Source organism: Hippoglossus hippoglossus, chromosome 1 (assembly GCF_009819705.1).
Source record: "Hippoglossus hippoglossus isolate fHipHip1 chromosome 1, fHipHip1.pri, whole genome shotgun sequence".
Classification (NCBI taxonomy): domain Eukaryota; kingdom Metazoa; phylum Chordata; class Actinopteri; order Pleuronectiformes; family Pleuronectidae; genus Hippoglossus; species Hippoglossus hippoglossus.
In genome coordinates this window covers 19,737,606-19,763,977 of record NC_047151.1, presented here as the reverse complement: position 1 = coordinate 19,763,977, position 26,372 = coordinate 19,737,606, and the positions used below count along the sequence as shown (strand labels likewise).

General features: G+C 39.4%; 2 protein-coding genes across 2 annotated transcripts in view; one reads left to right on the top strand and one right to left on the bottom strand.

Annotated features, from left to right (window-relative positions):
• Positions 1–5,885: 5,885 nt before the first annotated feature.
• On the bottom strand, positions 5,886–16,646 carry aimp1a (aminoacyl tRNA synthetase complex interacting multifunctional protein 1a). Its single transcript, XM_034587389.1, has 7 exons — positions 16,497–16,646; positions 13,382–13,512; positions 12,578–12,691; positions 10,609–10,767; positions 9,012–9,220; positions 8,305–8,473; positions 5,886–6,172 (listed from the first exon to the last, which is right to left on the bottom strand). Coding segments are annotated over exons 1-7 (951 nt in total). The 5' UTR covers positions 16,499–16,646; the 3' UTR covers positions 5,886–6,005.
• Positions 16,647–16,870: 224 nt separating this feature from the next.
• Positions 16,871–26,372, top strand: part of tbck (TBC1 domain containing kinase) — a 44,230-nt gene continuing 34,728 nt past the window's right edge. The window contains exons 1-19 of the mRNA XM_034587376.1: positions 16,871–16,997; positions 17,704–17,916; positions 18,397–18,469; positions 18,799–18,913; positions 19,034–19,107; positions 19,664–19,805; positions 19,932–19,992; positions 20,085–20,146; positions 20,463–20,524; positions 20,854–21,002; positions 21,410–21,548; positions 21,650–21,749; positions 22,517–22,566; positions 22,694–22,823; positions 23,833–23,931; positions 24,022–24,084; positions 24,180–24,306; positions 24,495–24,545; positions 24,635–24,718. Coding sequence (XP_034443267.1) covers positions 17,724–17,916; positions 18,397–18,469; positions 18,799–18,913; positions 19,034–19,107; positions 19,664–19,805; positions 19,932–19,992; positions 20,085–20,146; positions 20,463–20,524; positions 20,854–21,002; positions 21,410–21,548; positions 21,650–21,749; positions 22,517–22,566; positions 22,694–22,823; positions 23,833–23,931; positions 24,022–24,084; positions 24,180–24,306; positions 24,495–24,545; positions 24,635–24,718 — 1,774 coding nt within the window. The 5' untranslated portion in view covers positions 16,871–16,997; positions 17,704–17,723. The remainder of the gene's footprint in view (positions 16,998–17,703; positions 17,917–18,396; positions 18,470–18,798; positions 18,914–19,033; positions 19,108–19,663; positions 19,806–19,931; positions 19,993–20,084; positions 20,147–20,462; positions 20,525–20,853; positions 21,003–21,409; positions 21,549–21,649; positions 21,750–22,516; positions 22,567–22,693; positions 22,824–23,832; positions 23,932–24,021; positions 24,085–24,179; positions 24,307–24,494; positions 24,546–24,634; positions 24,719–26,372) is intronic.

Sequence of the window (26,372 nt, the reverse complement as noted above, 5' to 3'; positions counted from 1 at the left end):
ACAAAGACCCTTTAGTTGTATTTGGGTTGAAAAATGTCTCCCTTGTTTTGAGTTATGCAGTTTGTCAGCACAAACAGCTCTTTTTCACAGTGCACATTTTGACATGTCACAGTAGGAAAGGCTCAGGTGTAGATAATGGAATGAGTGATGGCTGAATTCCATTTAGCTGCTTCAGTATCAGGGTGCTGGTATTTTAAATGCTGGCTCACTGGGAAGAGAATTTTTATATAAACATAACGTCTGAGCTTTTCCTTTAATTACAAGGCAAATGTTCTCAGTCTAATGAACATGCTGCTAAAAGGATATTTGTACTTTTAAGAGCTCATACATAAGTTCTCTATCTCCTGGGGAGCTCATGAAAAATATTCAAATGGTTAATAGTAACTGACACATGACAAAATAATGACAAGATTTTTCAATAAATATGGTGATAGATAAAAAGACAAACACATATAATTTTAAATATCTGGCTCAGGAGATAATATGTATTGTACTTTACATTTGCATTGTTTTAGCAGGTCAAACGTATATACTCTTTATATAGAGAACATTTTTGAAATTTTCTTACCAGTATTATCCAATGTATATATGTTTTATTGGTGCAGACATTTTGGGGATTGACTGGGCATATTGCTTCATCCATTATATTGTACAGTAGAATTATCAAACAAATTATCCTTCACATCTTAAATACTACAAAATATAGATTATTTACTGATTTCTAATATTTCTCTACTGTGATGACTGCTCCAAGTATGAATGACCCCCTCCTGTATAAATGGCATTAGGTTTTAGGAGTAGTGTAACAGAACAAGCCAATGCCGGTGGTTACAAGGTTTTTAAAAACGTCTCAAGCACCATCACGTGACCTAAGTGTGAAACTTTGGTTAAACTATAACAGCTCCATTCATCACATTCAGACAGTGAGATGAAAAGCTCTGATGGAAGGTCTGGGAACTAGTAAGTGGACCTTTGAGCTTAAGGCCTCATTAGTTACATATTATATTCATCTACATTTTATCCCAGCCCACAGGTAGATGGTGTGATGTGACTGAAAGCTCCAGAACTGCTACTGAATGGACCATGGTGATTTTGTTTCCGAGTTCAAGAATAAAATTTTACATCTCAGTTATGTCTCTTACACTTCCATATTAGTCTTTTTCACTTGTTATACAACATTTTGGACTACAGTGTGTTTATACAATGTAATTTTAACATGTTATGTTCTTTTACCACCATTAAATTTTCCCTCTTACTTTTTTAAATATATTTTTTGTATAACTGGTATCAATTTCCTGCTTTAAGTCCGACCTGTCAGACAAAACAACCCAGACTGAGGACAGCCAGCAGCTGTTTCCTTTGGAGTTATGTCTCGTGTTAGTCTTTGCTTTTACTCCCCATAAATGTATGTATTCTCCAATTCCTGTGGTTGTGTTTTTGTTGCATGATGAATTATAGTAATATGACTGAAGAGTCACAGCAATTAAGAAGCAAGTGAAGACAGTGTGCAGGTGATTATTCAATAATACTCCCATTAAAAACTGTACCGTCTTTAAATTTCTCAATATCAGAATACTCAGGTGATGGAGACGAGATACGGAAATGTTGTAATCAGTGTTTTTAAAGTGCCTTGCAGGGCCCATAACATGGATAATAGATTCCCTCCACTTGAAAGAGAAGCTCGGGTAATTTTGTTCATTGTGAGCACTGGTGAAGCATGAAACCACTCACGGAGGAGCATGCTCGAGCTGCTCTTTCAACTGCAGCCAAAATATGGTCAGGGAGGTTGGTCTTTCCCTCAGTACTCCACAGAATTTTCCACCCAAAACATGTTTCTGCCCATCAACTGCTATTAATCATTCAAAGCTGTTGATTATTGGTTGTTTGTTTATGGGTAATCTGATCTAAACTCTGATTAGTCATGCATGAACGAATGTAAGAAGCCCCTAGCATGGAAGGATTTTGAGGATATTATAATAAAGTGTCCATTACAGACAAATATAAATAGACATAATGTTTCTGAATTTGAATTTTAGGCTTAGTAAGATTGTGTGGTGTCACAATCAATTAGATTCATCATAACTGATAAATTACTCACATGGTTTATGGCAGTTGTTCGGTGAGTCTTGGATCTCAGTGAGGCTGTTACACAAGAGTTTAAGAGCAGAAGTAAACAAGAGAGTGGTCAAGAGTAAACAGCTTTTCAAGATGATGATATAGTATATGTAGACTAATGAAGAAGTTTCCACTGCACCATACGGCAGACAGGTTAAAAGTTAAAGAATAACAAAAAAACACAAAAAGTCAAATAGCTACCAAGGTTTATGTCCAGATGTTTTTAGATGTCAGAGTTTCTCTTCTCAGAGAGGAAATATTGGACTGAAAATCTGACAGCAAATGATTTTGCTCTGGTTCTACTTGATGTATTACCAAGCAAATATAGAGCTCAACATGTCTGTCAGCAAATGGCACAACAATCTGTTAATGCAGCTGTACACACTGACGTGTACACAGACAAATGAGGGGATTCTAATTTCAGAATAGAAAAACAGTGATTATAGCCAAAGCGATTATAGCCATGATGAAGATTTGGAAATAACAAAACTTCACAATGTTGTAGATGTAGACACAATAGAAAGTCCTGCCAATGTGTACAGTAAAATCAATTAGATTTCTTTCATAAACAGGTTAAAAGACAAAGCTTTGCTTAGTTTTTGGTAAGAGCCATCAAAACATGACAATGTTAAACAAATTGTCAGGTTGGGTTTTGAGTACGTTTCTGTGTCTAAGTGAAGAGCAGCCAAGTACAGCACAAAACAAAGGACTTGAAAAAATGAATAAATATAATGAAGCTTTTGCTTTTTAATTGTGATGAAAAACTGTAGAGTCACTTATGCCAAGTTGCACATCGCTGTATTGTGGTTCCATCTATTAGATACTAAATATGATAAATCTTATATATTTTAAAATATAATCAGCTATGTATTCACAAACCAAAAACTGTGATAAACGATCCAGTAAACAGCTTCTGTACAACATTAAAATATATTTAAACTAAAACTGTGTCTTTGTTAGTGTTGCCCATAGTGAAGACACAAAGTCACTGATGATCCAACAGTTCAATGCATGAGTGGGCGGGTGTGTGTGTGTGTAGGGGTTATTGCTACACAACATACACAAAGAACTGGATCAGCACCTAATAAATCATTTTGGGAAAAAATGGGGATTCTGTACAGAAAGAAACAATAACATTTGTCAAATTGACAGAACCCCACGAGTAAAAAGAAAGACAAAGAAACACAATGTCTTCATTCACACCAAATCCAATCTTGCAAAACTCAAATGCAAATCGTAATATACAATATTAATCATGTCTTTTATCCCAGAGCGCTGCATGCTTTCATAAAGACCTCCACACTTTACCACAAACTGACTACACGGCCTCATGAGAATATCTTCCTCATGGTCGCTGCTGTTTCATGATGTTTGAACCATTGGGTCACTATTTTGTGGAACTTCAAACACAGATTTTTGAAAAAAATGAAAAATAAATTTGTCCATTAGTCATAGTTACCAATACAGCAAAAGTCCTCAGATCAGTGAGTAGAGCTACGTGACATCAAAACAGCTGTTTGGGTTTTGCCCAAATTCTTTTTCCTTTTCTTCATATTCAGTCACGGAGGTGCTGCATTTGTATGTGTCCGACCACATAAAAGGCCTGTTAGAGGAATATTTTTACTCCACTTTTAATGATATATTAACACAAAGCATATGCTATACATGAGCCAAGTAGTTGTAAAATCAATAATTGTGATCTCACAATACTATGCCCAAATCCCTATAGCCTACGCCCACTGGAGAATGAGCACACAGAGGAATCAGGACAACTCTGATCATCTACAGTCAAATACGGATCAATTATACACAAGCAGACACTCTGTTAGGATGTGGACAACAGTCGTGGCCGAAAATTCAATTAATCTGCAAACGTCTGACTCAAAATATCCCGGACGGAGTTTTCTCTCAGGTTACAACACTCCCTGTGGTCACAGAAAACCCAGAAAGAAACTGTGGTTTAGGTGAGAATACACTTCAGCAGAGGTCACTTATTAGAGCTGTCAGAGACATATAAAACTAAACCAAAGATATATAAATAGCTAGGTTTACTTTAAATGTGTATAGGGGTCCTGGAAAGGACAAATACAATTATTTAAAAGACATATTACAGTAGGCTGTCTGATATGAGACAAATTTTAAGCTTCAACAGAACCTACATCTGGGCAAAACAATGACTTGTTTCTCTAATGTGAAGCAACCAAAAACCAGCATTTTCAGAATTCAACAATTGTAATTCTATTCAATTTCATACTGCTTTATTTGTGCAGAGCTACAGGTGCAGGTTTTTTTGATACACACCATCTACAGGTGGCTTGTGGAACTGCTGCATGAGCCAGGTAGTGAGTGATACAGTTTTAAAGGTGACATGTTTAAGGTTTAGCTATTGCTACATAGCCAACATTAGCATTAAACACTGTTTGATTACCAATGTCACAGAAATGCTGAAAGATCTGCAGCAAACTTGTTTGGGAAAAGCAACAAGCAAAGTGTTCCCTGTTGTTTTGCTCTCTGTCAATTCTTTGTCTCTACTGAAGTTAGCATGCTAACCAACCAGCCCACAAGACCCAGGCTAGCTGGTCAATGGTCGCAGAACAAACCTACATCTAGTCAGAGCAATGAAATGTGTGACATACCACGGAGTGACAGAAAAATGTCTGTAAAATATACCGTCCAGTTAGTTCAACACTTTCTTGATAAGAGGATTCAACAAACCTCTCACATCCGAGGCAGCCATCTTGGTTGTTAATGAGTTGGCGTAGGTCTGATCAGGGTACTCCCCTGTCCTGTCCCTCAGCACAGATGCGTGTCACCTTGCCAGAAAAGCAGCAACATTTGAAATGTGCTTCCCAAATGAGCACATCCCAGCAACTGCACCTTGACTACTGACGCAACATAGCTGCTGTGTGTTGCACCGTTGGTTCATTCGTTTACTGTTCTTTTACTTGACTGTAGAGGGCGGTTAGGGTTGAGCACAAAACTGTGCGCCAGTGACTAAACTGGCCTGATAAATGAGATTGCGTGAGTTTTTGAGTTACGTATGGCGTAATCCTATGAGGTGATTGGCGTCAAAACAAATGTCTGGTATCATGCAATCACGGATTATAATAATAAATCTGTCTTATTTCATCACATTTATTAACTTCATAAGACAAAAGGGAAAAATGTGCAGTTAAATCGAGTATAGAAGTTTCAGACAGATGTTTTTGCAAAGTGGAAGCCCTTAATTACTACTGATGTAACATTAGAGGCTGTGGTGCGCAGCTCTGTCTTTTTCTTCTGTGTAGTCTGATACTTCTGGAGGTGGATGGACTTTTTCTTCCAAGGGGACAATAAAACAAAGCACATGGCACTGGCATCCCACAGCCAAGCTTGAGATAATGACAGTGGACCAGGAGACTCTAGTGCCCCGGCTGAGTAACATCTACTGTAATTAGCTTCTGCAAAGAGCTTGAGAACCTCATCTGTTTTTGTTGGACTTTGTAGAGTAACTTCCCTGCTTCATCTCCTGCTCATTAAAATGCCAAAGACTAGATGAAGTAGAAACCTACGATGCACGATCAACTCCAGTTGGTCTTTCCGTTATAACCTCAAACTCAAAGCACAATCAAGCTAATGTGTCCTAGAAGAAGAGATAAACTTTGAGGGTTAAAGCATAAACAGAGTTGTATTGATGAACTACATTTTATAGACCATGACTGTATATTTTAGAGGTAAAAAAAAAAAAAGATCATCATTGGACAGATTCTTATAGGGACCCACTTGAAACATCTGCTTAAATCCCTTTATTGAACATCTTCAAAGCATTTACTTCCATTCATCACCGTCATCGGCATCACTGACCATGATTGCCAAGTAAATACAGAGTTATTTCAGGCAGCTCTGTTATTTTATTTGATTCCACTGTTGCTCATGGTTTGGGCTTTGCACACTCCCTTGCCAGCGACTTCAAAGGCAGCTCCTTTGTAGGTTGCAACACACTGGCCGTCTGTGCGTAGGTCTGGCTGAACCTGCTCCCACACCTTCTTTTTAGGGTTCAGCTCTTTGTCCGGTTCACCTGCAATCAAGACGTCAGATTGATATATTAGAAGAGACCCTGCTGATCATCCATCACACATGCATGGATCCAGTACTGATGTTTTATGAACTATTTGAGGCATGTCATTGTCTTGTATCACGTACTAACACACTGTTTGAATACATGGATGCTAAGATCATAGACTGTGTGTAAGGTGGACGGCATGTCTCCACTTCCAAAATATCCCGGACACAAACGCTGCCACCTTGCAATCATTTAGAGCCAAAGTCTGGGCAGTAGCGATTGAAAGATGGAGCCGTGTTAGCAAGGTCGCGCCATTACACCCTGTCAGTCGTGAGTCAGTCACAATTGCCAGAAAAGTGAGTTGTTGTGATTGGAACTTCCGTAACTGACAGAAACCATCTTTGAGAAAAACGTACAATTCGACTTTTTAGTTTGGTCCATCTCCCATCCACTAACATGGAGGAGGTGAGCTTAATGACCCATACTGCAGGTAGGCACCAGGTGGTGATCGAGAGGCCTTGGCTTCACTTTTGGGGAGATGTCATTTCGCCCATCTTTATATACAGTATGTGGTTAAGACACAAGGACCAATGAGTTTCATTCATCGATTTTTTTCATATTAAGCATACTCTGATACAACCTGCATAATGAGCTGAAGCCAATTAACATCCCAAGTAAATGACCAGCAATTATATTCATGACATTTCAGGCCAATTCTAATTGTATTTATCCTACATTAATTGTGAATACTCTGTGTTATAGCATCAGCTTTCTCAAACCGCATTTGTTCTTCGCTGTAATTCAAAACATCTAAACCGAACATCTCCGAATCACACCATGCGTCCACAGAAAACAATTAGGGGACGTTCTCATTTCACAGAGCCTTTGTTTTTGATTTTGCTGGCTTCTGTCTAGTGTCAACTTTTTCCTCTCAACTCAACCATGAGGACAAAAATGTGTTTCATTTCCCAAGCCTGTGATTTCTGCCGGTTTACAACTCAAGAGTGGCAACAATCAGTTTTGATCAGAAGCGTGAAAGAGGTTTTGATGAGCAGCTTGCGCAGATTCTTAAGTTCAAGCAGAAGTAGTTTGCGTCACTGGTCAGGGAAATGGAGGCAATTACAACCATATACTTCTCCCACCAGCTGTGGATTGGCTGTAACGGAATCTGTACTACAAAGCCGTGGTGGGAAAAAAGAGAGAAACCAGGAAACAAAAACAAAAAAGACAAACTTCTCTGGTCTTATTTCCCATTAAATTATAAAAAACAGCCCGGGTGTTATGCTGTAAACAAACTTGACTTCAACACCGTTGCGAAACATCAAGCGATCTGGTCTCTGCGTTTTCTATTGAAGTTTTTTTCATGGAGTTTGATTACGACTCTTTTTAATGTTGCGTCCTTAAAATCGTTTCATGTCAAATAGATCCCTCATTTATCGAACAGCTGGACAGCAGGAGGGAACGCATTGGCTGATACAGGTGGCCTGTGGGTACTTGGACCACAAATAAACCCTAATCGTACCCTATCTTCACTTTTTCAAAAGGGAACTTCCAAACTGGTTATTGTTCTCTGAAGAATGTTTGATTAAGAAGAACCATCTTCTTCTCCTATTCAGCTTGGAAAACTTTTAGAGTCACTGGATTCTTGGTGGTGTAGAGGAAGCACCTTGACTCGCTTACAGTCTAGTTGATGTGTACATTGAAAGAGAATAGGGATCTCTCACTTTACATAAGTTGAACTTAAGAGGGCAATTAGAATACTTATCTTTATGGCTGCCTATAAAAAATGCAGGCTACATTCCCAGCAATGAATGCTGATTAGACTGTCAAATCAGCAGTCACAGGCCATTAAGCCACCACCAAACAGAACTGAGGAGTCTTCTAATGAGAGCTTTCATTGGGGTCCGAGAACGAATCATGATTGGTGTGGCGTGTTGTTTCTGGCACCGGGAAGGTTCAACGACACCCTTCATTTCCTAAAGACAGAAGTATTTTGTGGAAACGAGGCCGAGAATTCTCAGAGTGGTCTCAACAGAATGCCGACAATCATTCTGTGGTGATGAGGCATTACTCGTGTCTGATTTTTGGAATTTAACGTTAACGCTGATGATTAACCTATTTTAGAGGGTACAGTAATCATGCTGTACCTGAGAAGCCCTGGAAAGTCACTCTGTCCCCTGGTGCTGCTCCACTTGGAGGATCAAGGATTTCGACCTTGTCTGGCGAGCTGGCGCACATGACCATCGCCTGGGACACCACTCCCCTCATCTTGGCTGGCTTCAGGTTACAGAGCAGGACTGCCATGCGGTTCTGCATCTGCATGGGGGACAGAAGATTAACTACGGTTTTACAGCCCATATGCTTTACACAATAGAGAAGAAAAACTAATTACACCCAATTTTATTAGTCCCCAATTTGGCTGAACAGAAGAAAAACGAAACAAACACGACAAAAAAATAGACTGTTGGACTGGAGCAATATTTCAGGTGTACTGTAGACATTTGTCCAAACAGTTATTGTCTGATTAGCCTGTCTCAGACTAGAATTACTGAATAGTTCCTTTTGTTTATTGACATTCAAAAGTACAGCCATAAAACTGACTCCTGTTTGGTTGAAATATATAGATGATTGCTCATAAAAATGATACAGTTAACAAGAGAGTGAAACGGGAATTTGATTTTAGATTTACTGCCTCTGTAAGTGCAGTGTAGTGGACTGACAGAAACACACAAAGGGAAGCAATAACTCTACCTTTTTAACTGCAGAGCACATTATTAGGTTTGGCTACTGAATTCCACGTCTGCAACACAAAGTTTATTATTCTAACTTTTAGTACTTATATCTAAGATTGTACCTGGTCCAGAGGTATGTGCTTGACCAGGCCGCTGACCACTGTTCTGGGTGATGCCTCTCCCACATCAACCTGCTCCACGTAGAGACTGTCAGCATCTGGATGCTTCTGCGCCTCCATTATACGCCCAATACGCAGGTCCAATCGAGACACGTCCACCTTGGCGTCCTCTTGGCTCGGAGCTGCCTGCTTTTTCTCAGTTTTCTCCCCGTCTGGAATCAAAGAGTGGAAAATATTTTTACACAAACAGCATGTAATAACAAACACACTTTCAATGTCAATAATATCTTTAAAAAAATAATTTTCATAAATTTCATACTTCATGCCTTTACATTTCCTGTTTTTTATTTGGTCTATAACAATGAGAGTTTAATATGACAATTTGGTTGGGTGTTGTGCACGTCTGGCACCGAACGTCAAGACAGTAGCCATCCATCACGTATTACGGAAAGGTTCGCTGAAGAGAGGCATCTGTGAGAGTTTTCATGCTATTACACTAAATGTGCATGATATTATAGGAAATGTTTGCTGGAAAGCAGTGGGTGTGTTTCTGCCAGCTGATGTCTTTCCAAGGAATATTATAAAAAACAAATTATACTTGAAACAATACCGGGCATCTGTCTGGAATCTGATTTCATTTCCTCCCATAAATGAAAACAAAGCTCACCAATGACAGGCCTCGGGGTGGCATGTGTTTCATGTGATCCATGAGTAAATTAAAAAAAATGTAAGAAAAGAAACTTTACATTTCTTCCCAGAATTGCGGGCAACAAATACCTTGATTTGAATGACAATAGCAATATCCACTTTTGACTGAAAGTGATACAGTGACATAACAGAATAACAGATGCTTCCTCCCAAAGAGATAAAGTGACTCGCCAGGTTTTCTATCACACATTGATTCCAGTGGATTGCCCTGGTCAAATGATCAAACAGTCTTTAATCATTCCTCTGACTCTTCACCAACTCTGAAGAACATAAAATCCAACCCTTGCCTTTGATATTCAAAATAAAAAATATCACGGCTCCACATGGGATTGTACACTTAACAAGTGATGACTGTTTGAATGAGGTGAGAACACGGTTTGATAAAAGAAGACAAAACTCAACACGTTTAATAGCTTATCAAGGGGAATATCTCTCTCTCTCTCTCTCTCTCTCTCAATAACAGCTCTCCGACATCTGGATGCAAGAAATGCCAGTGAATTTGTCAAGCTCTCTGCTTCCTCTTTCTAAATGATGAGACCCATAAACAAATCCAGGACTAATTATTCCCTGTCTATGTCAGACAGCTCTTCTAATAAGTCCAGATTGTATATTGCCAAAACAGAACTAAATATCTGTGTGATTTACTTGTGATTAATTGAAATCTTCAGGCATGTATTTTCTTGTTTTGGACTCGAAAATTACAATACATGTAAAACTGTTCAACATTGACAAAACAATAAATCATTCTCAAATTGGACAATAAATATTCCAGTGACGCCCAGAGAAATCAGTCAAAATTAAACTCTCGACTTAACCCAATATAAAAGGGTTTGGATGTGAAAACTTCAAAAGATGCTTAGAAACATGTTAATGTTTTTCACTGAGACGTTACCTTTTTTCTCCGGCTTCTTCTTTTTACCCTCGTCTTTGGGAGGGGAGCTCTGAGCAGCCGCAGGCGAGGCAGAGGGTACGGGAGCAGAGGGTTTGGGAGGGGTGGGCTTCGAACTGCACTCAACTGTGGGTTCATCTGATGTCATGGCCACGTCCAGCACTACAGGAAGGAAGTATCAGTAATGTTAGTGTTAAATAGTGGATTGCAATCAGAGACTCAAGTATATCTGATGCCTGTTACTCTCTGCACACACTTCCTTTCCCTAATGTCACGTGCACAAAAGCATGGACAAGCTGCAGGGCTGCGAAGTAGAAATAATTTACAATACTAGTATACAAAGCACACTACGGCCTGGTTGTGCCTTTTCACACACGGAGCTGCTTGCGTCAACATAAAACAGTGAAATGATACAGAGGGAGCTTTATTTACACTCAAAGTGGGAGGACCGCTCTCCTGATGCAAACAGTTTTGATGGGAAAATGACAGTGTCCCGCCTGATGGAAACAAGGAAATGGAGCCATAGAGCAGGGAACAATGTCCGACAATAACGCCCCTGAAAAAAAACTAACCCTTCATTTAAGGCGCCTGATGTTTTGAGTTCCTACAAAACCTTGTGCCCGTGTCTGACAAACATCGGTCTGCAGGCGCACCACCACCACCATAATGCTTTTAATTCTATGTTAGGACCTGAGATAAGGACCTTTCCGGTTTACCTTGGAATTATAGGCAATAACCTCTGAAGCTCTTGACATTCCACTTTTAAGTTTCCTGTCAAGGATTTTTACATTTAAGGAATAAAAGCATAAACACAGTAATATCACATAATGACACTTAAAGTGAGTGAAATATTCTTTTCTCTAAGTATTTACACCATTTTATCTAATCTCCCAAATTTAAACTTGGCTTAACAGGAATCTTTAGATACAATAGATATCAGCAAAAAGTGTGTTATTTAAAGTGAGTGTGTAAACACGACAGTGTGCTTTTCCCTCAGTAAATGGTTGGGAGCCAAGCAGAGGGAATGGGAGAACAAATACTGAGCTTACACTTGTCCAGGTGCCTTTGCACTTATGTTGCAAAACACAACTTCATGAGTAAAAAATAGGTAAACAAAAGAGGAACAGACATTTTTTGGATTTAAAAATTAATTATTTGCTCAATTTTTATGATTTAAAGGAGTCACTGTTGGATTCAACAGAGTTTAATAATTTTGACTTAAAAATGGTTTGAAGTCAATTTGATACCTAACTTATGTTTTCTTGGGAGCCGAACAGTCGTTGTTAAGTTGAAAGTCTTCGCTTGGCACCATTATAGTCACATTGTTAGGTTTGTTCTTTTCATCTCAAAAAACAAATAGTCAATTTAAATTGTCTTTCAGAAAGTTTCACATTCATCCCTGTTTTAATGAAGCTATTTTATGTCAACATTAAAAGAAACCCCCCAAAATAAACATTACAATCAGATACAATACATGGAACAAGTTAGAACTGAGTGTATTGGAACACATTCCTTCAGTGTTCCAACACCAACATGATGAGGTTTCTTTTTTTTTTGAATAACGTTAAATTTGCTTATTCCTTCCAGTCCCCCTTTATTCCTGCAGCGTCTTTCTGGAAAACATTAAATGTGTGTTAATGTGTGCGATCCGAGCCGTTTGCCCTCGAATGTCAATGTATGTCACACACACACACACACAAGGAACCTCGAGACTCTAAAGTTGCTTATAATGAAAACAGAAGAGATCTGGTTATGATGAGCTGAAGCGAGAATGCGCAAGATGTTATCATTGATAGTACAAACCAAACAGGGCTCTAATGAGCAACAACTGACATCAAATGTTCCTAAGTCGGGACACTCATCGTGATATAACTTGATATAAAACGGATAACGACATCAAGGTCTTTTTTTTAAACAAACAAACATTTGATTTGCTCTGGAAGTCCCTGCTGGGAACAAAACTCAAACCTACCCCCTCTCCTCTTCTCTTTTTCCAGCAGCTGTTTTTTCAGCTCCTCGATGTCATTCTTCAGTTTCGCATTCTCCACCATCAGTTTCTTCTCTTCCCTGACACTGGCCTGGACGACTGCAACGAAGGAAATTCTTGTTTAAACAGCACAGGGATTCCATTTCATCTTCCCACGGGACATTTTAAAAAACGGCTTCACGAGTGCAAATACATTACTGACTAACATAAATTGGCTGCTCAAATCAATATTGTGAGTGGGCTTAAACAGCCATGAATTTCTGAACTAATATAGTTTTTTTATTTACAATTTCTCTATATAATGCATGTGCTCAATTTGTGCAGGGGATACTATTTAAAGTGGGGAAGGATATGGGATAATGGAGATGGATATTCAAGGATATAGCTTAGTTTTTTTGCAACTAAAATATGGCCTACATTCAAAGTTTATTACAATTACACATGATTACCTTTGAATGGGATACTATACATTTTGTAAAATGAATACATAAAAACTAAATTCAGCATTTATAATAAATCAATAGGAAACTAGATTTGGCTGATTTGAACCTTTAATTTATCGTCAGACTAATTTGTGAACTACAGAGGAGTTTTATATAACTTGTATACTCAGGTTTCATATACTTGTTAGTGGTCACACTGGTATTTCACTTGTATAGCCTGTCTAGACAAAATGAACTGGGAACTTTATGTAAATGGGCTGCATTTATATAGCGCTTTTACAGCACGCCTTTTACTTGCTGACAGAGTTGCTGTGTATGGGTGTTAATTTGCGGTGTGCTCTCTCACTCGTTTTCTCCTTCAGCAGCTGGACTTGCTGTTTGAGGTACGCGATGATCTGGTCGGCCTCGGCTGCTCGCTGCTCCAGCTTCAACAGAGGATTGTGACTGGACATGTTGACCAAGGAGCGAGCCAGGAACCTAAAACGCAATAGATAGTACCAACCATCACAACTCTATAAAAAATAAGTAGAAATTAAGACTGAAATGACTGTAGTGAGATTTATAAATAGAGTAACTTGCACATTTTTTGTGATACATACAACTATGGGGTCATGAATACTGATTGAGTCCCTGTATTCCTTGTTATTTTGTATAATTAACTCGTGTGACACTTTGTAGCAATATAAAACGAGATAGTGTTTTCAAGTACCAATGCTGAACATCTACAAAAGATACATGTTTGGAGTTACAAGGTTTGCATTCCAGTACAACCTCACCGCAAACTACAGCCTCTAAAATGACCACAGAGCAGAGACAACCTCTGTCTGACAGTCTCAACAAAAACCCAACACTGTAATTTGCACTAAGGTGGTATGTGTTGCAGGGGTGTTCTATAGGGTTGCATTGCTTTGTACATGGGTTTTCTACTTTTGTGTGACAGTCCATGATATAATGTCGTGTCTCAATCTTAAATACTGTTAATTTCTAAATAAAAAATAAGGACTTGTGGAGGCCTAATTGCAATTTGTCTGACAAAGCAATTGTATTTACCTCAGATAAAGAGGTTATGTTTTCACCCCTGTCACTTTGTGGGGTGGGGCATGATCTAAGGAAGACCTAATACATTTTTCAGATTAACAGGCAGTTCCAGAACTTTTCTTCTTCACTTCCATTAACATGGCAAGATAGGGCATTAGCCTTGGTGGAGGTATGTGCCCTCTGAGCGCCCTTCTATTTTGACACGTTTTTTCCGTGACATGTAGCCCCAGTTTGTTTTCAACCATGTGTTAATGTTATTTTTCACGACAGTTATTTTGGCTAATGAAGTGACAAAATCTGACCTCTGTCCACAAGGCATGTAGAAAGATAATCAAAATTCATAAAAATGACAGTAAATCCACCAATCTTGATTCCAAACTTGTCAAATTAAAAGGTTTGCTGTAAAATGTTAGTGTTTGAAAACCTCATAAAATCTGTAACAAGTTCCAGGTCAACTGGGTCATTCCAAAATCTCTCCAAATTCCAAGTGGCATTCAGATAGTTTTGACCTTTAAATCATACTAGAATCACATTATGTAATACATTTTGGAAATAAGGTTCAAAAGGGATCAGCCACTCTTAAGCCAGTCGACCAAAATACAGCTGGACACCAGTTTGGGTTCAGGATAATGTTCCTTTATCTACCGAACTTGGCAAATTGCTCTCTCAAAGTAAGAGGAAAAGAAATATTTTTACAGGCCAAGGCATGGAGAAGAAAACTTCTAACACATATAGCAGGGAGGCGCTGGAAAACAACAGCTGGCCCGAGATGAAAACAAAATGTTGGGGGATGAGGAAATTAGAAACACAAAAGAGCTGGAGTTGATAAAATCGGGGATCAAAGCATTGTTTTTGGAGAAACTGAATTGATTTAAACAGGACCAGTGGTGGAGTAATAACTTCAGCCACAAAAGGGCTGATCTCATTTGGATAACCTCTAAAAATGGATCCTCGGGCCGGGGTATGGTCCGTAGCATAATGACATTGAGAGGCCATTGCAGCTTTGGATTTCAGATGGAAATGTGTTAACAATATTAAAAAAGACTTGGGCTGTCAGGCTGTTAATTTATCTGTCTTCACTGTATTGGAATTCCACTATTTGATTCATCCTCTGGTTTGCAAGTGGAACACCACATCTGACTATTTGCATTCTTATCAATCTAATAAAAATTATAAAGCCAGGATGGTTTTTGTACATTTTGCATTTCCATCAATTTTAGATAATGCTGCACAGCTACCACATGTAGTTTGAATTAAATCAGTGAATCTGTCACGTTGAACCACCGGCTTTCTCTGAAATGGTGTGCACGTGTCAGCAGACAGACCAGGAGACAAGTGTTTCCGTCTTCCATGCTCCATCCCCACATTACAAATATACTGGAGGAGGACCGTTCCATACCCGAACAGACCATAATAGAAGAGAGCACAGGTTGCCAGCACCACCTGAAGGCATCCCAGGGACCTACACGTTTCTTATTTAAAAAGAGTTGTGTTTTGACCTTTTACAGGATAAATCTGTGGCATGTACAGGGAGGTCAAAATATATATATGACTTTTTAATGTTATTGAAATCGATAACAGACCAGTTATGATTTGAATTTGATAGAGTCAACATGCAGTTATTGATTTATAAACTACACAGATAGAATACTTGATCAAATCAGTTAAATTATGACGCATTGTCAAGAGCACAGTTGAAAACATGGACTCTGGACCATGACTCTCCCTCAATAATTAACAATAACTGTATAACACCTCTTATTTCCTCCTCGTTACGGGTTAAATTATACAATTTTTAATGATCTGTCAAGTCAATATCATATTTTTGCCAACAGACAAAAATGTTAAATTGTTAAGCTAAGGGGACAGAAAAGTTACAGCAATAATTGATAATGTAAATATGATTATTTATTAATCATTTATTTGATTTGTCATTTTCTCTTGTACCAAATTATAAAACATTGAACACCTTTGGGCCTTGGGCTTCTGGAAAATTAAAAAAAATATGGACATTGTTATCCATGTAACTGATTGACTAAAATTAGAAATGAACTTATAATGAAAGTGAAATCATTCACTACTTCCCTTCTTCAATAACGACCTGGGTTGTTATTTCCTGCAGTTTCAGTCATTTGTGAATCACAGCAGCTCAAAGAATCGTCTTATTCCACATATACAATGATCGAGTGGATCAATGGATTCGAAATAAACGAGTGTTATGGAGACGCAATGGCTCAATGCTGTGAAATGATCGTTACCTCTCGTTGCATCAGTTCAATAATAAGTGAGCTAGCGACTCTCATGTGGCTATCGCAGGGTCAGCCGTTAGCTACAGGGGGTTAGCTACACGTTGCTAACGATCAGGATACAAGTTAGTTGAAGCAGTGAAATAAAACACACGAGTTATTTTTTAAAGAACTTACATGGACGCTACAGACCCAGCACGTTGCAGGGGCGCTGAGGTTGACAGCTGCTAGCCTGGTCGGAGAGAAGCTACTCCAGGACCCCAGCGAGTAGATCTCTAAACGCTCCGGATGTGAAGCAGCCTCCTGAATTGGGTCCTACGCTCCCCCATCCATGTGTTTTATAAATCAACGCCCGGTGCGAGGATGCAACTATAAACGCCTGTGTGTAATAACAAGAATGAAAGAATACGTGGTTTTAAAAATATATACGAAACAGCGATTGAAAAAATAATTTTGCTGAAGTATATTTTCGACAGATTCAAGCATTTAAATCTATTTTTAAAAATCGTCCTTCGTGCACCACATTGTCGCGCTGATGTGACGTCACGTGGGTCACGTTCACTCAGCTGTTTCCCTTCACAGAGGCAGGAAAGGATTTCATTAAAGAATACATCTTGAAAAGTGTTTTTTTTATTTCAGGCTCATGCTGTGGACGCGTTTGCCGACTTCCTGTTGACCGTGAGTACATCTTCCATGGGTGATGCACACGAGATCATTTGTAATAAGGCATTTATATTCATCACTCGACCACAGACTCAGGGTGGGTTCAACCACTGGGTTTTAACCATAAAGTATCACCGCACGTCTCAACCATATGATGCAAATACTGTTTAATTACAGCGACAGTGTTAATCTGACACTTTCTCGAATGGTTGTATTTGATTTCAGACAACGTCAACAAATCTACAAGCTTTAACTAACCCGGCGGGTTAATATAAACCTTATCGATCCCATGTCGGGGGAATGTGCTTATTACAACAGTTATAATGGAGACAAAATGTAGACAAGAGAACACGAGTAAGTATAGAATTAAAAAAAAAAGGCAATACAAAAGAAATCAGAGAATATGTACATTATATACATTTCTCTACAGACAGAATATTGTGGGTATAACTAAATGTGCTGGAGTAAAGGGCACTGCCACAGGATCATTGCAGAGAGGTGGGTGGCAAGGAGGGGAATATAGGTAAATTTCACAATAAGAGGCTTACTTATGGAATCATATGATCACTGTGTATTTTGTAATTGGCAAATGGAAAAGTAATACGCAAATAGTAATGTTTAGCAAAAAGTGAGATCTGATAATGCTGTTTCCAATACTCCTCTCACTCAAATTCATCTATATTATCACATATCATTCATACATTGTCTCTCCCATTCTCAGTGCATCAAGCCAGTGGCAGGATGAGGCCCCTCAAAGATGCTGAGCTGGGGGCCTTCACCTTCTTTGCCTCTGCTCTCCCTCACGATGTCTGTGGGAGCAATGGCCTCCCCCTCACCCCCAACTCCATCAAAATCCTGGGACGCTTTCAGATCCTCAAGACCGTCACTCACCCCAGACTGTGCCAGTATGTGGACATCTCCAGAGGGAAACATGGTACGACTTTCTGTCTTTTCTAATCATGATGCATACAACATTGTTCCATGTCGTGACTTTATGTATTAGTTAATTTTTCAGTTTTGTAATACTATGTCTTTGATGTGTACTTTCACGGAACTTATCCAAAACATACACTGACCTGTTATTTATGCAGCCAAGATAGATCTGACTCTCCCGGCATTTGTTTCATAAAATCAGATGGACCTCTATTAATCCAGATGTTGCTCCAAAGTTACAAAAACAAAGAATTTTATAGTAAAATAAATGAGGTAAGAAAATATCAAGTTTAATGAGGCCAGTTCCTAAATATATAACAATACAAGTAAGATAAGTTACATAAATATAAAATACATAAAAGAGTAAACTAAAAATCTGATATTAAGTATTAGACGGTATCTTGAAAAACACACATCCTAAATATCAATAAATGTTTGCAGTTGCATTTGCTTACTTACGTTTCTTCTTCTTGTTCTATAGAACGCCTGATTGTCGTTGCTGAGCACTATGAAAGCAGTTTAAGCGATTTCCAAAAACAGCGGAAGACTGTCAGGTGAGATTGTCATTACAAATCCTCTTAACTATTTAGCAGAGTAAATGTGAAAAAGCTGAAGTTCCTTTACTTTTTCTGTTGAACAATTAGCGTTAAACCTCCTATTGTTGATAAATAATGTTGTTTATAACGGCCGAACTTAGGTTTGCATAAACGTATATCAACAGTTTGCTGAGTTTCTAATCCCTAAATAGTTAAAATGTATACATGTACGTATCTCTGCTCTGACCTTGTATCCACCTGACCCTCAAAAAGCTTTGACACATACTTATCTTTGTGTGTGTGTGTGTGTGTGTGTGTGTGTGTATGTTTGTGTTGGATTGTGTTAGCCCAGAGAAGGTGCTGCAGATCGCCTTCGAGGTCCTTGAAGGTCTGGAGTTTATGAACAAACACGGTATGGTGCACAGGGCCCTCAGTGCACACAACGTGCTGATGGACTGCAAGGTATCGTCTCCATCCAATTGAGCTGTTTTACGTTTGTCTGAATGTCTCTGCAGCTGAAAGGAAATAGAGCGATCACCCAAATGCTGCATCGTCATTCTAAGATGGATCTTTTCTTTGTAGGGGAATGTCAAGCTGGCAAAGTTTGGCCTTTACCACATGACTGATCATGGAGCTGATGTAGATTTCCCCATTGGGTACGTCCTCTTCTCCTCATTTATCACTGAGAATGGTTCATTACTGCTCCTCTGGAATTCTTCAACTGGTTTGACTGAGCTATGCCAGCTGTCTGTTCAGGGTCAAAGGTTCACTGGTATCTGTTTGATGTTCGCCAGATCATAAAAAAAAGGCAAATGGCCATAAAATTGAACCATAATTGCCCATCATTTTTCATAGAAACCAGGTTTTAAGGCATCAAAATAGTTTCCTGGTTGAGGAACTGTAACAGATCGTTGGGCTTTTATCCTAATCCAAAGGCCTTTGTGTTCTACCGAGTATCTGTGTGTAATATCCTTCTGCAGATTGAAAAGAGAGAACATCGCACATGCCCACTGTTTCCAACACAGGACATCTGGATGGAAAATGTGCTGTGTTGTGTGGATTGTTTTTAGGATTAACTGAGCATACTTCAACTAATGCCAGAGATATGAACAGCACAGTTTAGATTACTAGAGGAAACTAGATCTCTACAATAAGTCTTATTCAGAGGCTTACAAAGTAATGTTCTTATCTGCTCTGGGATCTCGACCTCAGGTACCCATCATACCTTGCACCAGAGGTGATCGCTCAGGGCTCTTTCCACCCCAGTGACCATTCTCGTGATGAAGCTCCTCTGCCGTCAGGACCCAAGACTGATGTCTGGTCTCTCGGGGTGTTGCTTTTTGAATTGTGTGCAGTCAGTGTCATTCATAAATTACTTTATTCATACACAACTGTTATAATGTTACGTTTTTTTTAACTTACATCTCATGCTGTGTGGATTGATTTCACCTTAAAGTCTAATGCCGTGAACCTGTTACAGGGCAGACGCCTGCTGCAGAATATTGATATAAGCGAGAGACTAAAATTCATTCTAACCTTGGGTAAGTGGGGGGGGGGGGCATAATTATTTCAAGTACAGAGCAATATGCTCTTAAGCTCAATTAGGCTTATGCTGTGGTGTTGTCATTCTCAGGTTGCATGGACGACATTGTCACTGTCCTTGCCGAGGAACATGGTTGCCTTGATACAATTAAGGTAGGTAAAAAATTATATATTTATATATGGTCTGTTAAAGCTAAAGGATCCTTTAAAGCTAAAGGATTATTTGTCTGTAAGTATTTCTGTGTCTCTCTATCACGCCAAATAATTATTAAAAATAGAATTTTCACAATTTATAATAAATCAGAATTGCACTGTATTATAATATATACAGACACTTGCAAATCCTCCCACTGTTCGTTTTGCAGAAACACTTTCAATCTTTCTTTCATTTTTGAGATTATTGGAAGATATAATAGCATCTATTTATATATTTTGTGTGTAACTGTAGCCAATTACCTCATTTCTGCAGGAGCTGCCTGAGGACGTTCTGGAGTTATTAAGGAAATGCTTGACCTTTCATCCATCCAAACGGTAAATACACTCTGTGCTGGACATCATATCCTGTCGGAGGACATTGGCCGTTTAGTTTCCAAAACACTTTGGTCACGCACGTTACGAAGTAGTCTTGTCTCTGCAGCATGTGCGTCAGAGAGGATTCAGGCGACGAGTGAAATGATACCAAAACAAACAGATTCAAGTTATTGGCTGAAACTGTGACAAACGTCTTTCAGGACCTTGAGTGACTAAAGGTTTAGGATAAAAACGTATCAAGTTTTTACACAGCTACGCCTGAAAGGCACAGTTGGTGTTTTCCTCTGTTTTTTGATTTTATGACCATGAAGACTTTGTGTATCCTTCAGGCCAACCCCTGCAGAGCTTCTGGTAGACCCTGTGTTCGCTGGGGTCTCATGCCTCTACACGCCCTTCCAGAAGCCTGTCAGCCTCTTCTCCTCCTCCCTCCGCTGTGCACATCTGGAGCTCCCAGACGACATCAGTGACCTTTGCAAAGGTCTGTGCCAAATACATCCAACTGTACAGCGCATCAACATGCACACTGATCACCTCAAACATATAGTTTCTTAAAACTGGATTATCTTGAAGCAGCTTTAATTAATACTGTCAGTATTAGTTATAGTGGCAGACAGAAGTCAAAACATCTGCTGTAAAAACCCATTTCTGTGATAATCGTCTTTGATATTGAAGATGTTTTGGTTACCTCAAATAACCTTTTTTGTTTTTGATTGTATTGTTTTGCTCTTATTCCTATAACTTGCATATCATTTAATTTGTTGTTTGTTTTAATTTAATTTCAATTTAACAGCATCAGAAAAGGAAAATCATTCAGCGGCTGTTACATGTTACAGCGCCTCCTGTGTTTGTGGGGAGGTGTTTACTGTTTTGTGTGCGTGCTGTTAGATGACGATGATGACTACCTGTCAGAGCGGGCCATAGACGAGGTTTACCATCTGTGGTGTCTGGCTGGAGGAGACCTGGAGAAGGAGCTGACCAATAAGGAGATCATACAGTCCAAACCTCCAATCTGCACACTGCCCAAGTACAACACACACACACACACACAGACACACACACGGACGTATGTTGTAGTTAATTTCATACCCAGATGCGGTACAATGTATTTTCATTTCTCTGTTCTAGTTTTGTCCTGGAAGACGGCGAGTCATTTGGTCAGGGCAGGGATCGAAGTTTCTTACTGGACGACACGACAGTGACACTCTCTCTGTGCCAACTCAGAAATGTAAGACAAAAAAACGTGTACATGTCCAATATTGTGTAAATTAAGGTATTGTGTATATATGAATTCATACTCTTCATCCACTACTGAGTGTTAAAGCTAATTATAGAAAAAAGCACAGGATTGATTTATTGATTCGTAGATTGAAAATTTATCTTCATCAGCAACTGTCCTGATAATCTATCATTTCAGTGATTTCTCCAGGATTTCAAACATTTGGTGATTCCAGTCTCACAAGTGTGAGACTTAAATGTTTTTTCTTATTTTACCATCACTGTTAACTGATAATCTTTGGATATTGAAGTGTTGATATAATTTTATTTAAACAGGGAAAGGCCATTGAGAGCAAGCTCTCTTTTGCAAGGACGCCCTGAATTACAATACAACACAAGAAATGCATCAGTAAAGAAATCAATTCACTTTACATCGATAAATTGTACAACAAACAACATTTAGCAACAGAGAATACAACAATCAGCAAGAGACAGACTAAGGACATCAACTGATCAGACAAAGCAAGGTTTTTGAAGAAGTCGCCATGGAGACCAATGACATTTGTTTTTGTTTTCTGACCCAAATAATTACTTGTAATCAATAGATTAATCAAGATACGTTTTTTTCATCACTGTCCCTAAACCTAATAATCAAATTAGATTTTCTCAGCAAAACATTGTACAAAGGGAAAATACTACTTAATTAACGACGTGCTCATTTGTATTTGCACGAGTGTATTCGTATTTTCAAGATGAGCTTCTCTCTGTCTTATCCAGAGACTGAAGGATGTGGCAGGAGAAGCCTATTACCCTCTGCTGGAAGACGAGTAAGCAATCTCAATACTGAACCGCCTGTCGACATCCTCTCTTCCCCCTGTCACCAGTTTTCACGCCGGCCGATCATTTGTTTTGACTCGGGTAATGTCATATTCCCTTCACTTCTCCCTCCCTCAGACAGTCGAGCCTGCCCCAGTCCAACAGCAGCAATGAGCTGTCGACCACCGTCACACTGCCACTCATCATCCGCGAGAGAGACACCGAGTACCAACTCATCCGCATCATCCTCTTTGACAGGCTGCTCAAGGTCAGGACTCCACACAAATTCACGCATGCACACACACATGCACACACACATGCACACATTTGAAGACACAAGTGTGTAAGACACACATGAAAAATTGTACTCACTCTAATTGGAAAATAAAGTAAAAGTGGTAGAACCTGGTGCTTGTTTTATCTCAAATCATATTTCCTGTATTCATAATAATTATTATCTAAACCGTAGGCTGTATATGAAGATGGACGATGCGTCCTCACTTCCTCCCGATATACAAAAATTAAGTTAAAATATCCCAGATGCAGGTGCCGATGTCTTGCGTATCGAGGTCCTGCTGATACATGAACTCGACCAATCAGGAGTCAGTCTCAGCTGTCAATCACGACATTTCACCTTATTTATATAGCAGCAAATGAATATTTAAAACCAATCTTATTCCTCCTTTATACCAGAATTAGGGGGTATACGCTAGTAAACCCATTAAAAAAGGTGACTGATTCCGTTTCCATTGCCACTAGAGGAGTTTCCCTTTCTGCATATTCAATGTCACAAACGTACTAAAAACTGAGCAGCTTTCTAACCTCACTGTCACTTGCCAAATTAGCACGTTCAACCATGTGTCATGTTTCCATCCCTGCTGATTAAAACCCGTGTCTACTGCAGAGTCATTGGACCTGGGAGTGAACGCCAATAATATTCATTCCCTTTGTGGACAAAAGTCAAACGTGAGCGGGTTTTTCAAACAGTGGAAAAGGGGCTTACATACCTAACATACCTAAACTGACAGAAACCATCTTTGAACAAAATGTATTTTACGTGTATTTGGATTGTTTAGTTTGGTTCATGTCTCAACCACTAACATGGAGGAGCTGGGGTTTATGACCTATACTGCAGCCAGCCACCAGGGGTGATCACGATGTTTTGGCTTCACTTTCGGGGGACCTGTCGTGTCACCCAGCTTCATATGCAGCCTACAGTCTAAACAGATGATTGTTGAATGAAAGGCTGGGTGATACTTTCTTTGTTTTGTCATGAGGCGTATCCTTACAAGAAGAACCTGGTGTGGAAAGAGGCCAGAGTGGATATTCCCCCTCTGGTTCGAGGATTGGCGTGGGCTGCACTCCTGGGCATTGAGGTAGAAGATTAGAATATGGTTGTAAGTTGAGATAGTGAATGGTTTTAACTTTGTTTGATGTGGACACTCATCCTTCTTGTTTTCACACAGGGAGATATTCAAGCCAAATATGAAACTATAGACAAGGATACTCCCATTCCTACTGACAGACAGGTAGCTATTTTCTCTTTAGTCACCTATTTTCCGGGGGAACAATTCTTTTAAGGTTACATCTCAACATTTTGTCTGTTTGTGTGTTCTTGTTGCAGATTGAGGTGGACATCCCACGCTGCCACCAGTATGACGAGCTGCTGTCATCTCCTCAGGGTCACATCAAGTTCAGACGCGTGTTGAAAGCCTGGGTGGTTTCCCACCCTGACCTGGTCTACTGGCAGGGTCAGTGTCTCTCCTGTCAAATCTGTTACTGTTCCCCTCTCTGTTCCATTTGTACAGTTCTGTACTGTGCTTCGTGGGACTGAACACTAGATGGTGTTCATGTCCCATCCTGTAAACTCCTCATCCTTGTTCACCAGGTACATCTATGTGGCTCGACAGCAACTGTTCTGATTTTCTTTTCGTTACAGGTCTGGATTCCCTTTGTGCTCCATTCCTATACTTGAATTTCAACAATGAAGGTAAAACACTGATTAAAACTGCAGCTTAGTTCTGGTACTGCTTATTGCTGTTTAACTCTGACTTCATGATCATGTCACACTCTTCACAGCCCTGGCGTATGCCTGCATGTCTGCGTTCATCCCCAAATACTTGTACAACTTTTTCCTGAAGGACAACTCTCATGTTATTCAAGGTGAGATATATGCAACTTATTTTTGGGTTAAGCTTAAGTCACTGTAGCCGTTTTCAGACATGGACTCCAGAGAATGTCCAGAAAATTGTTTCCGGACATTTTCTGGAGTTTGCCTTCCACATATGAAGAACGCATCAGGAGTTTATCCGGGTCAGACGCATTCACTACAACAGGAAAATGTCTGAATTATTCAGGTGGGGGTTGCACCTGGGTAGATTAGCAGGAGGCTGGACAGTGACGTATTCTTTATTGTCCCCTTAGGTGAATTGGTTTGCAGAAATAATCACAGTGCATTTTTCACACATCAACATAAGAAAAACCATTAACAAGACACAACCAACGCTTACATTGCACCTTCAACAGCTCTGGATTGACAGAGGTAGATGTTTGTTTCAGACCAGCGAGACATCCTAATGTTTGTGCATGTTTAAAAATTGTACAGCTTATGGAAAAAAGGACATTTTCAATCAGTTTTTCTGGTTAACAGAGGGGGGGACAATAACGTAGAATTCCAAGCTTGAAATCAGATTTTTGTTCAGAGCAAATCAACACCGTCACTGGCCCTGATCACCAAAAGCGCTTGAATCTCGTCAATCTCGACATTTGTATTCTCCCAGTCTCGCGTCTGTGGCGTTTTAGAAGTGTCATCAACGTGCCCACTCGCTCACTGTTAATTTTCATTTTAATGCGGAAATTCTGACTTGTGCTGACTCAGAAATTTTATTAGGGAGCTGTCAAGAAAAGTTCCAGGAAATGTGCAGAGCAACACACTCAGACATTTGCGTTCCCCTCCTGAAAACTTCAGTTAAGTGTCAGGAGTTAAATGTCTCACAGTTCTGTGATCTCAACAGCATTTTTTATGTTTCTCCTGATTGCAATATAATTGACACACTCTGCTTCCCTCTTCTATATCACTTCTTTCCACTTCAGACGTTCAGTGTTGTTGAGCTAATGCATTCAACTGCCACCGCGAGTTAAGTAATAAGTATTAAACATAGTCAGAGCATTCAGCTAAGTTCAAAAACAAATTAACATCTGCTGGCACAGAGCATCAGGCCGTCAACTCACTGTTGATTAAATTTTGCCTCCATGTTGTTTCGAAGCTGCGAAAACTAATTTCAGTCTGATTTAATGGAGTTTGCAGCTGAGCCACATCATTTAGAGATGGGGAAACAAATGAAACTGCAAAAGCCTGCAGAGAAATGTCAAAAGCAATTCCTACGTGACTGACAAACAGCCCGGCCATACACCTCTTGAACTCTGTGGGGAATGTGGCCATTATCATTTCTTTCCACTGCTTAGATGCCCTGGAGAGCTAGATAATGTTTATCTGTCTGGTCAGAGCTCTGTTGTTGAATTACAGTGTGTGGAATGGCATTAGCACGGCATTAAGCTGCATGAGTCTCCTTTTGACATGTACAGTAGTTGGTTTCCAAGGTTGCACATTGGATCAGGAGTGCTCTGTCTGCAGCGTTTCAGTCATGAAATGTCCAATTTAATAACGCACATCTCATCACCTGCTGGTCTAATAAAGGAAGGGATTTCTATCTTATATCTTATATCTTATGTCTACTGTTATGACCAGCTCGTTTAATGCCACTACAATCAAGGGAGGTCTACAAGGATAGCTTGAATCAAAGCAACATTATTTAAT